General features: G+C 44.8%; 1 protein-coding gene and 1 non-coding gene across 3 annotated transcripts; one reads left to right on the top strand and one right to left on the bottom strand.

Moving 5' to 3' along the window:
• Nucleotides 1-196: 196 nt before the first annotated feature.
• On the bottom strand, nt 197-10,272 carry LOC133896114 (factor of DNA methylation 1-like). Of its 2 annotated transcripts, none has more exons than XM_062336628.1 (9): nt 10,146-10,272; nt 8,718-8,813; nt 6,743-7,635; nt 2,248-2,429; nt 1,882-1,971; nt 1,503-1,787; nt 1,154-1,363; nt 691-947; nt 197-582 (listed from the first exon to the last, which is right to left on the bottom strand). In XM_062336628.1, exons 3-8 carry the CDS (start codon nt 7,626-7,628, stop codon nt 720-722), a joined length of 1,881 nt encoding a protein of 626 aa, XP_062192612.1. In that variant the 5' UTR covers nt 7,629-7,635; nt 8,718-8,813; nt 10,146-10,272; the 3' UTR covers nt 197-582; nt 691-719. The 2 variants fall into 2 exon arrangements, with proteins under 2 accessions (XP_062192612.1, XP_062192613.1); XM_062336629.1 differs by having other exon boundaries at nt 1,503-1,643.
• A 587-nt stretch (nt 10,273-10,859) lies between these two features.
• Nucleotides 10,860-10,932, top strand: TRNAR-UCU (transfer RNA arginine (anticodon UCU)). Its single transcript has one exon. It is a non-coding gene; the product is annotated as a tRNA-Arg (tRNA).
• The last annotated feature ends 1,297 nt before the right edge of the window (nt 10,933-12,229 follow it).

The following is a 12,229-nucleotide window of genomic DNA, read 5'->3' as shown; positions in this document are numbered from 1 at the left end:
GTATAACTCTGGGGCTGGAAAATATGCCAAAAACAAGTTCAACTTAATTTACAAACATTTTACATTTTTAACAAAAATTTACCAGTGCTTGGACTTTCCAAGAAATGGAATTTTTGCACACTGAATTGCAAGACCCATGCATTGCAATGCAAGTCTGCAACAACATGCAGGGAAACTGGGAATATCAGATTCAGGCTGCGACCATACCATATTACTATGCATCATTCATCACAGACAAGTTACCTCATGGAAACAAGATGAGACCCAGTTCATGTCACAGAAAATCACCAGGTGCTAACCCTGTTCCGCCTAAATAAAATCTGTTGCTGGAGTGAAAAAAAAATGGCACATCACCACATTATCGAGACAGGTCCATACCCGCACCAGTATCAACTGATGGCACCACAAAAAGTTACAGTTCACCAAGAAAATAAGTATATTCTAGGATACTCTCCAATCTAGTTTTCTTTTTTTTTGGACAAAAAAAGTTCTGCTAAATCATGGAGAACGCCACCACAGTTCATCTTCAGTAGAAGTAGCCTCTGAACTGGCCGGTGATGCTGACAGTTAGCTGTCCCTAAACTGAACATTCATAAAGGCAAGTGATCAACAGCTCATTACATGATTACAAGCACACAGAATGGGCATAATCTCATCAAATATTTACTGAATGCAACGAGCACAACAAACCTTGGCTTGTTCCGGTGGTGAGACGCATATCATCTTCTACGCTTCTGCGTCTTCCATTGCTTCAGGACATGCTGTATGGCTTCCGTTATGCTGGCTTTTCTGTTCTCTTTGTTGTTCCAGAGTTCAGAGACCACGTAGCTGCCGCTAGCGTTGTACTCGTTGATCTCCAGCAACGCTGTAGTCACAGCCTTGTAGACCTCTTCGTCGAGCTGCTGCTTCAGATCCACCAGTTTCTCATCGTGTTCATCAATGATTTGCTGAAACATATTACATCATATTAGTGCTGCGAGATGATATGTTCTTCTTGGAATGATTGATTAACGCAGTTAGATTTGAGGTTTAGACTGTCATTACCCTACTTTTTTATCTGATGACAACAGTAGGATGAAATATTCATCTTGCTAAGTATTGCCAGAAAATTTAAAGCAAGATAGAATATGTGCATTCATTCCATTGAGCATACCTTTGTCGTTGAGCCTATGGTCACCATCTTGAAAGGATGCCAATTAGGGTCCTTCAGATGCTCTTGCCACATGGAACAAAGTTCAGCTGCTTTCATTTCAGCGTCATCTCCATACCTTCGCTTGCAAGCTACAAGAAATGGCTTCTCATCAAGTTCACCCATCCTCTTGATCCCAATGTTGCTACGTGGGCCTAATAATTCTGTCAAACCCTGCGAATTACGAAATATTCACAGAAGCTCAAGTCTCAGCCAGAGTCAAGAGATAGTAAGAATGAATTTGAAGGAATCCAACATCTAAATAAGGTATGAATCTGCAACTTTTGTGAAAATACATTGCATATCACATTACCGAGATCAGCTCTTTTTTTGCATCTTGCAGCTCATCATTGGTCATCCTTTCTTTAATGATGAGAGCTTGATTGAGAGCTTCTAGATCTTCCATCTCCTCAATTCTTTGGTTCAGTTCCGCAGTCAGCTCCTCGGAACGTTTCTTCACATCAATACCCTCTCCCTCCATGTGTTTCACAACCTCCAGTCTGCCTTTAAGCTGCTGTATATCCAGCTCCAGCTTTTGCTTTTCATCCAGCTGCCTTTCTAACTGCAGGATTTTGTTCAGAACAACCTCCTTCTCTTTCTGTTTGGTTTTTGCAACCAAAAGTCAATTCTGGAGAATGAGAACTGAAACAAAACGTAAATGGTATCAACAAGAAATGGAATGGTGTGCACACCTTTTGTTTCTCAAGAAGCCTTAGCTTTTTTTCATCAGCTTTTTGTTGCTCAATTATAGCCATGTTAAGGGAATTGTTTTGCTCAGCATTCTGCAGGGAAATAAGCCCAGAAGTAAGACAAATAGGCAGCTAGGATCTTATTGTAATAAAGGCCACATGATCATAGTCAGAATAAAATGATGAAGGCAAGAACAGTATCAGAACATAGACGGACATAGAAATATACAGTATCAGAACATAGACAGACATAGAAATATACAAGTCATCAGGAAACATGACACCATTGGCAAAACTGCCAATGCTACTCGTAACTTTTGAATTGTAATAGAGGAGAGTTCATCAATCAAAGTGGGGGTACATCGATACCTTTGTCCTCTCTTTCTCCAGTTTTCTTCTTTCCATGTCGGTTTGAGCAACTAACTCATTTAGCTGCTTCGATCTCCTTTGGATGTAACTCTCTTTCTCAACCAACTGTTTTCTCAGCTGATCAGTCTCTTGAAAAATCCTCTGTGTATGTTCACGGGCAGCAGACTGCATATTGCGCATTTCTGTAGAAAAGACAAATCAAAACAAAATACAGTAGACATGATTATTTTGGCAAATATAAATGAGTAAAGATGGCCAAATGGGCCAATCGGGCCGGCCCGGCACGGGCCCATCTCGGCACGGCCCGAAATCGGCACGGCCCGATTGGCCCATTTACTGTTACGGGCCGTGCCGTGCCGGCCCGCGTGCCGAGCCGTCGGCCCACGGCACGGCCCAACTGTCACCGTGCCGTGCCGGGCCGGCCCACGGCACGGTCGGCACGATGGGCCCGGCCGGCACGATGGGCCCGTTCGGCACGATGGGCCCGTTCGGCACGGTGGAGGCACGATAGGCCCGTTTGGCACGACGGGCCCGATCGGCACGGTGGAGGCACGACGGGCTAGGTCGGCACGGGAAGGCACGACGGGCCCGGCCGGCACGGGAAGGCACGACGGGCCCGGCCGGCACGGTGGAGGCACGTTGGGCCCGTCAGCACTCAAAAAAATAGGAAAAAAATCAAAAATAATAGCTAAAAAATCAAAAAAACAATAAAAAATATGGAAAATAAATACATAACATCTTTATTGATTGGTTGCCTCGTTAAAAACCTTTCTACTAGAAGGAAAAAAGAGTACAACCAATGATTATGCTCCGAAAATTACATGGTTTCATTAGAAACCCCAGAATTTTGCTTGCAATTTTTCATATGCTTCCTCAAGTGTCCCGTTCCATGTGAAGATCTGGCACCTATTTCTATACTGCATATATTACACTTAGCAAATCTTACCTGTTCCCCGTTAATTTCTTTGAAGACCTTTTCAAAATGTTGCCACACTTGAGACCATACACCTGAGTTCTCGGCGCCTTGATCCATGAATTGAAATATGGAATTAGTTTCTTGATGTGAAGTGAATACTGGCTACTTGGCTAGCAAATAGGAAAAGAGAGATGGGTGGGCAGGGTGGAGTTTGAGATGGAGTAGATGGTATTTATAGGGATGAGAGGAGAGGTAGGTGGGGGTGGGGCCGCGGGGGGTATTTTAAAAAAATAAACAAAAAACATGAATAAAAAAACTTAGAAATAATAGGGGCACATGATTAATTCTAAAAATGAGCTTTATTGATAGGTTGCCTCATTAAAAACCTTTCTAGCAAAGGAAAAAAGAGTACAACCTAGCTCAGAAAATTTAAAATTACATGTTCTCATCAGCATCTAGATACAAATTTTGGAATGATTCTTCAAGCTCAGTATTTTCTGCAGTGTGTTGCATTCGTGCTTCAGCTTGTTCCCAATCCTTTACTATGGTGAGTATTTCAACCATCTCACTTGACAGATTTGTTCTTCTCTCTTCGATTATCCTTCCTGTAAGACTGAAGGCAGCCTCAGAAGAAACTGTAGATACAGGAACCGTTAACAAATCTCGCGCTAACAGTGAAAGAACTGGATAATTCGTCTTGTGCTCATGCCACCATTGCAGTATGTTGAAGTTTTCTTGTTCGTGGCTGATAACGTCACTGTCGATGAAGGTAGTTAGCTCCCCTCCGGATGTTGGAATTCCGGTGCCCGTAGACGATCGTGACGAAGAGTCTGAACTTCTTGATGAAGAACCTGCACCAAATATTTTTCCCCACGTTGTCGTCTTCTTACTTGTTGTGGGTGCTAGTGGAGGTCGTTGCAGGCGAACTCCGCCATACTTTGTTTCATATTTACTATAAACTTCGAATAACTTAGAACGAACATTAGTATAATAATTAGAATAATCATGGCCAAGAGCATCACCTAGAATTGCGAGAACTCTACAGAAAGCTGCAATTTTAGCTCTAGGATCTAAAATAAAGGCAAAAGCGTATAACAAAGGAATTTCTTTCCAATACTTTAAGAATTTAGATTTCATAGGAACTACACAATCTCTTAAAAGATTGTCATTTTCATAGTTGTTTAAATGAGTAGCAATTTCAACAATATTATGCACTACTAAACAAGATGTTGGATAATAAACTCCTGATAAACTCACAGTTGAATCATAAAAAAATTCAAGAAACTCCAGTATCCTTTCAGCAACATACCAATGCGCTTCCGTGAGTAAAGTTTGACCCCCATGCTGATGGTAATGTGTATGAATAAACACACCAAATGTGCTCTTATATGGTATCAAATTTTTAAGCATCAAGAAAGTAGAGTTCCATCTCACCGGCATGTCCAGAGCAAACTTACGTGGACGCACACCCATTGCAACACAATACTGTTTATATGCTGCAATTCGTTGGTTAGAGGAGTTCACAAAAGATATTGCAGTACGAAAATCTTCTAAGTATCGCGATAACCTCTTCAAACCGGATTTTACTATAAGATTGATAATATGACAAGCACAACGTTGATGTAACAAGAAAGATTCAGCATAGGTACTAAACAACGGAGTAAGAATATCCATTGCTCTAGAATTTGCACCGGCATTATCTAAAGTGATAGAAAATATTTTATTCGTGAGGCCAAAGTCTGCAACTACTTGAGATATTTTTTCAGCAATATTTTCACCGGTATGCGCGTTGTCAATCAAGCGAAAACCTATTATTCTCTTTTCTAATTCCCAATCATTATTAACAAAATGAGCAACCACACTAAGATAATCCTCTCTAGCCCTACCTGCCCATATGTCCGAGGTCAAAGCAACTGAAAATGTACATGTTTGCAACATTTCTTTAAGTTTGCTACGACACGTATTGTAGTATTTTACCATATCCCTACTAGTTGTCTGTCTAGAAACATGCGTGAACCTAGGATTATGAGCTTGCTTAATGTAATCTTCAAATGCAGCAGACTCACCGATATTGAGTGGTAGATCCGCTCTTGCAATGAAGCGACATAGCTCTTTTCGAGCATTGGCAGAGTCGTACTCCCAATGATGAACAGAGCCGTCGGGGTTGTACTGCAACACCGTCTGCTTCATGGCTGCTCCACTCTTTCGCTTGCAACTTATGGCGTGCCTCTTCAAGTGCCCCGTTCCACCCGAGGGCTTTGCAGATAATTCATTTTTACAAATATAACACTTAGCATACCTGACACTTACCCCATCTTTCTCTTTGTAGATCCTTTCAAAGTCTTGCCAAACATCGGAAGTACCGGCTCTTGATCTTTTAGACCCGCTGCTTGCTAATGTGTGCGCACTTGTAGAGCCTGACGATGGCACTCCTGCTGCATCACCTGGATCTGGATGTGAACCAACCGGAGGTTCACCGTCGGGTCCATCATCACCTGCAGCACTAGTATCAAAGGGGCCGTAGTCCCCTGTGAGTCCTTGGAGAAAAAAATCATGATCTATGGATGTATCATGATCACCGGCATCCATGATCAATGTCGAATGACACTACAAAAATTGCAAATATTCAGAGTTAGAAATAATCAAATAATAAAACTAATAATAAAATAAGACTCAACAACGATGCAAAAAAATCACCAAGATTTCTTCAACTTCAAGATAGCAAATCAGCAGGATGACGATTTTGGAATTGCTCGGATTTTTTTGCAATAATTCAAACTAATTTTGCCAAATTATCGCTAATTCTCACGAACTTTGAGACAAGAATGAGAGGAGGAAACAAGAGAGAAAATGGTGTTGCTGGTGTGGAATGGAAGGGCAAGGTGCTCCTCTATTTATAGGTGAAAAATGGTGATTTTTGCAATTTTTTTCGAATTTTTTGGAGCTCAAACGGTCACAAAACGGCTATAAAATTCAAAAATATCGGGTTAACGGGTTAAACGGGCCGTTCCCGGCCCGTTTAACCCGTTAACCCGCGTGCCCCCGCCGGCCCATCGTGCCCCACGTGCCGGCCGGGCCGTGCCCCCCCGCGGTGGGCCGTGCCGTGCCGTGCCGGCCCGGCCGTGCCGTGGGCCGCCGCGTGCCGAGCCGGCACGGTGGGCCGTGCCGTGCCGGGCCGACCGTGCCGTGATGGGCCGGCCGTGCCGTGATGGGCCGCCGCGTGCCGTGCCGGCCCGGCCCGGCCGTGCCTCCTGGGCCAACCGTGCCTGAGCCGGGCCGTGCCGGGCCGTGCCGTGCCCGTGCCGCCCGTGGGCCGGGCCGTGCCGTGCCGGCCCGTCTCAGCCGGGCCGTGCCGTGCCGTCCCGCCGTGCCGCGCGCTCGGCCCAGGCACGGCCCGTGGCCTCGTGCCGTGCCGGCCCGGCCCATCTCGGCTCGGGCCGGGCCGTGCCTGGGCCGTGCCTACAGTTCCGTGCCTCGGGCCGGCCCAATAAGCACGGCCCATTTGGCCATCTTTATAAATGAGTGCAACATTCATAAAGCTCTGGCAGGACAATTTTCATAAGTGAAATCAACGAGTACCTTCGTTGTAACGTTTGTGCAGCAAGTCGCTTTCCTCCATCGCCCTTTGAAGAGAGAGATTCATTTGATTACACTTGCACTCTAGCTCCTGCAAATACATGCTTTTAGCTGTAATCTCTTGTGTCAAATTAGCTATGATACTCTCAGTCTTGCGGGACATCTCATGTTCCAGATCAGACACTGTCTTCAGGTCACCATTGGCTGACAGGAACCTACCAACTGGATCATCTGACTTATAGTCTTCTTCTTTTGCCACCCATCCATACATATGCTTTCCCTGTCGATTTGTTTCCTTCCAGTCCATTTTACCCAAGCGCACTGACTTGAAATGGTTCTGGAATGCTAAGGCATTCTTGAACCCAATCCAATCCTTGGTGAAGCGGAGAATCCCATAGCCAGTGTACCCATCGGCACAGAAGACAGCAGTAAACTGCAAGGGTTTGAAATCAGCTAGCTGCTGCATCAGGATTGCTCCACCCCTCTCCGCTTGCTCGGCTGGAACGTTAGTGAGGATTCCCATCCAGGGCCAGACAAACATGTCCTGATCTTGAACTGGCTTCCGAGGGTTACTCAGTGCAACAGCCTGTTGCGGTGGCAATGTGCCTGCTGCATCAGCATGGTCCTCTTTGAGAAGCTTGGCCAGGGCCTGGTGGTTTGCCTTCACCTTTGCAGCACGGTTGGATGCACCCACCCCAACGGCATGCTGAAGCAGCTCGTTGTAACGGTAGTCCTGCTTCTTCTTACCTGGACAGAATGGGCATCTGAACCTGTCATTGCCCAGCCTCGCCACGAGCCTGCCAGCCTTCAGGTCCAAGTACGACTTCTCAGCATAGCCATCAATATCTGCATCACTCAGCTCTGATGACTCATCGGAGCTGCACTCCATTGCGGACCTAAGATATACAAACGTGTCCAGGTGAGAACATTGCATTGAGCACTTAAATAGTGAGTGCCATTTCTTTATTCAGTAGGATTAATGTAGCGATCAAGAATGTATGCGTTGGCAGTGGTGTGCATATGAGTTGCAGACACATCAATGTTCAGACGCAGCAGAGGAACACAAAAAACAACAGTGAAAGAGACATTCCGAATAGAAACTTGGGTATGATTAATATCTCAATTAAGGATCTTAGCATTAGCAGCGGTACACATATATATATACACAATGTTCAGACATATCAAGGGAACTCATGGAACAATAGTGCAACTCAACTGCCGTGTCCTCATCTTGTTAGCAAACAGAAAACGCAATAGGATCACAAATGGCCTCATCAGAAATGAAGTTCTAGACTCTTCCACAGCATCTAGTAACAAGAACAATGGTTAAGAAAATATTCCTATTCGTGGAAATTACTAAGTGACCAAGATTCCCAAAAGGCACATCCACTAATCACACACCAAGACCACCACACATGTATGGTATACCTCGTCCTCGATAACAACCAGCCATCTGAGGCAATAGCGCAAACACCTTGCGCGCGACATCAAAGCAGGGACTCAGATCGGTGGGCACCCGGAAATCTGGCAAGGGAACCAAAAAAAAAGGAAAAGAACTGCTCATAGCCGCGTGGATTGGGTCCGAAAGGATTGTTTCCAGGCCCATCTAGACGCGGCCATTCTTGTGGGCCAGGAATCATTTCCGGCCTTGTTATTTTCCTCACAGATTCTCACTGCAATTAGTACTACTCTACGGTTGCAAGATCGTGATGAGATGCAAGAACAGGAAGCAGAATTAATACGAGTAGTTTTTTTAGATAATAGGAGTATAACTTCCGGCTTCTGCACAGTACGAGTATATAGAAACAAGAACACACATTCGTGACAAAATCCAAGAGAGACTAGAAGCCAAACAAATTAACATCTCATTGAAACAGATATGCAACCGAGAGAGAGAGAGAGAGAGAGAGAGAGAGAGAGAGAGAGAGAGAGAGAGAGAGAGAGAGAGAGAGAGAGAGAGGGAGGTGAAGTTCTTCACCGTATCTGATGATCTTGGGCCAGGAGCGAAGGAGGAGGAGGATGGTGATCTCTTCCTAGAGATGGATCCTCCGTGCCAACATGTACCTACCACCACCTGCAGGAACGAAAACAAGCAGCATGTGTAAGGGAGAGCAATTAAGCAATTCTGGAGTAGTAATGAATTCCCCAAATCTCTTGCAATCAATCGGTTAATGCTGTGCTACGGGATGAAACGGAAGCGATTAATTACTGGGAGATCTTTGAACCAGAAAAGTGCACTGGTCAGTCAAAAGGAAAACAGGTAGTGAGCATTGAGGTAGATTTTTTTACCGGTAAATAAAATTACCAGGTCACCGGTAAATATGAGATATATCAGATAAAATTCAAAAAAAAAAATAAAATTCAAAGAAAATTCCGATAAATGTAGTAAATTAGTTCTACTAGAATCTACCGGTAGACCAGTAAACTGGGTTTATCACCGGTTTGTAGCTAAATTTTTTTTCCCTAGATGTGAACAGGAAACCCCAGCTGGAAGAAGGTAAAGGGGCAGCAGGAGAGAAAAAGGAAAAAAAGAAGAGAAAGAACCAAGGCGTGAAGCTCCAAACTATGGGACACGCTCGGGCAGTACGCATGGCGAGTGCGTGCTGCGGGTCGGGGTTCGAGCCCCGGCTCTCGTATGCGGCCAAGCAAGATGTTGGATTTTTGCAGTATATGCTCTAATGTGTAGTTTGCTAAATTATGGCCTTCAATGAAGATCGGACAGTGATAAATAATTAGGCCCTCTTTTTTAAAAAAGCTCCAAACTATGGCACACTTTAATTCCTTTCCTTGTTTTCCCTTCCTAGCAGAGGGACAGGACAGCGAGGTTGGTGCTTGGTTTCATCTCATCAACGACGTTGATGGCGAGTTGGCCGGGCACCGATCTGTCCACTGCATCTCACGCGAGAGAACGAGCGCGTGGGGCACGCGAGATGGATCGGCGGCCACGCATTTGCATGCAGTGACGCCGGAGCAACGGAAATCACAGGGAAGGTCGAGGAGAGGAACAGCGGCCCGGCGAGCTCTGATCTCCATGGATCAACCAAAGAACGAAGAAGCGAGCAAGTAATTAAACACGGAGAAAGAAAGGAGGGAACAGCCAGCCGGAACAAAGAAACGAGCACGAGGGTACGGACGGCGTGATGATCCGTCAGCACGGCGAAACAAAAGCAAAAGAGAGGAGGAGGAAACAAACAAACAAAGAAGAAGAAGAAGAAGAACGCACGTACGCACACCGGAAAGAATGAAGGCGAGCTCGACGGGGAGTCGTCGTTGGTCGCCAACATGGATGGGCGTGGCATGCAAGAAATTAAAGCAGGAGAAGAAAAGAAAGCAAGCTCTTGCAAGGGCAGAAAAGAAAAAAAGAAAAAGGGAAAAAGAAGAGATGCAGCAGGAGCAAGCAAATCACCAGCAAGCTGCAGGGCAGATGAGTTGAGAGAGGGTTTTCTTGGCTTCCCTTCCTCTCACTGTACCTCTCCCTTGGGCTTCTCTTCTCTTCTCCTCTCTTCTCTTTATAGGCAGGCAGGCACAGCAAGACTGCTGTGATCTCTGACGGGCTGACGAGATGTGCAACCACTCCCTCACAAACCACAGGCAGCCAGCCCGGCCGGCTAACACAGCAGGGGGCCGTGGCCCGTTCGATCCTGGCCAAGCCACATCGACGGCCGGCGGCGCTCACCGTGCAGTGCGCACCTGCGTGGGCCCGGCCACGGGCAGGGGCAGGAGATGCGGGCCCTTGGAAAGGGTAGGAGAAAGAAGGACGGGCCGGAACGCCCTTCTCCGGCAATCCAAAAGCGAGCGGCTGTACGTGCGTACGCTGACGCAGCAGGTGTGTGTTGGTTGTTGCGGCCGGAGCCAAGAAAGAAAGAGGCCGGGAGCGGGAGAGAGAGGGAGGGTTCCCAATGCAATCCCACTTCCTTGCTTGCTGCTGCTTTTGACCGGCCCGTCCTTCTTTGTCTCAGCTGGGCAGGCAGGCTCTCTGGCTGCACTGCGGGCATGCCGTTTCTGGGATGAAGCTGGATTCGGAGATCAAAACCGCAGCTCGGGGCCTCCTCGGGCGACGCGCGTGAACTACGAGACGCACTCGTATAAATAAGTTTTAAGACAACCTGAGTTCAAATCGGCGCCCATGGCCTAATGGATAAGGCGTCTGACTTCTAATCAGGCGATTGTGGGTTCGAGTCCCACTGGGCGTGCTTCACCTTTTTTAATTATCTTATTTCTTTTCCTTGTCTCTTTTGCACAAGACGTGCTTTACAAAGGCATCCGGCCGTCCAGCTGCAAGACGGCCTGCTGCTGATCTTGTCTAATCCAAAAAACGGCAGCCTTTGCCAGTCCAGCACCGATCGATCGATCAGGTGCGTCTCGGGGACAGCCCCACAGCCTTCTGCTGTCGTCTCCCGTACCGTCCTTCAGTCTTTCCTCGTCACCTAGCTTCTCCACGCTCGTCTCCCCCATCACCATCATCTCCACCGTGCTGGTGTCCTTGAACTCTAGGTGTCTGGATTCGGAGGAAATGGCGGGTCCTAAGATTTAGCTTACCGATCGGTCGTCGGTTACCGAGCTCGGGTGGTTATCGAAAATTTACGATTATCGCGATAACCGTTCGAAATTCGACTAAAATTCGGACAAAATTCATTTGCTAAAATTTAAAATTTGATCAAAAATTTGTCAAAATCGCATCTCGATTTATCTCTCAATTTTTTAGTGAAGTTCAACAAAATACCTAAAAATTGGATAATCTTGTAAAATTAATAACTAATTCATTTGAGTTTCAAATCAAGTGAAACAAATTTTGTTGGTCCTTGTAACATGATCTACATAATAAAAGTATTTATACTCATAAAAAAGTTGAAATTTTTCTGTGAGAAAATGTATTTTTAAACCAAGTTAAATGCATAGTTTACTCTTTACTAATCCAAAAATCATGAAACTAATTTTGTTAGTCTTCTTACATGATCCTATGTCTTTTAAAAATACATGAACTCATGAATTAGTTATTGTAACATGCAGGATTATGTAAATATATTACAACTAGATTAATTCATAACTGACCCATCACACCTCTAAAATTAGTGAAATCACTTTTATTAGTTTATTTATACTATGCTTTATGTAGAAAAAATAACATTAGACATGAAAAAAAATTTAATTACAGTGCTGTTTCTTAACATATTCACTTTATGCTTGTAAACTTTGTAAAAATTATAGAGAAATTAATAAAACTCTAAATGAAGTGAAATCAATTTTAAAGATTCTCTTAAGATACGTCCTACAAAAGAAAAAATATGTGTTTGCATGTTAAGCTTTTCCTTAACATGAGTTAATAACAAAGCCGCACGCTTCAACTTTTTCCATTTTTTTAAAACTTCCTCCCCATATAATATGATGCAAACGATTTTTTTTTTGAATTTTTTTTTTCACAGAAGGTCTTATAATTGTGTCTAGTTTTTTTTGAATTTTTTTATTTTTTTTCAAATTTTTTGAATTCAA

This window comes from Phragmites australis, chromosome 16 (genome assembly GCF_958298935.1).
Source record: "Phragmites australis chromosome 16, lpPhrAust1.1, whole genome shotgun sequence".
In the NCBI taxonomy this organism is placed as follows: domain Eukaryota; kingdom Viridiplantae; phylum Streptophyta; class Magnoliopsida; order Poales; family Poaceae; genus Phragmites; species Phragmites australis.
Note: the sequence above shows the minus strand (reverse complement) of the source record. Positions and strands in the feature narration are given on the sequence as shown.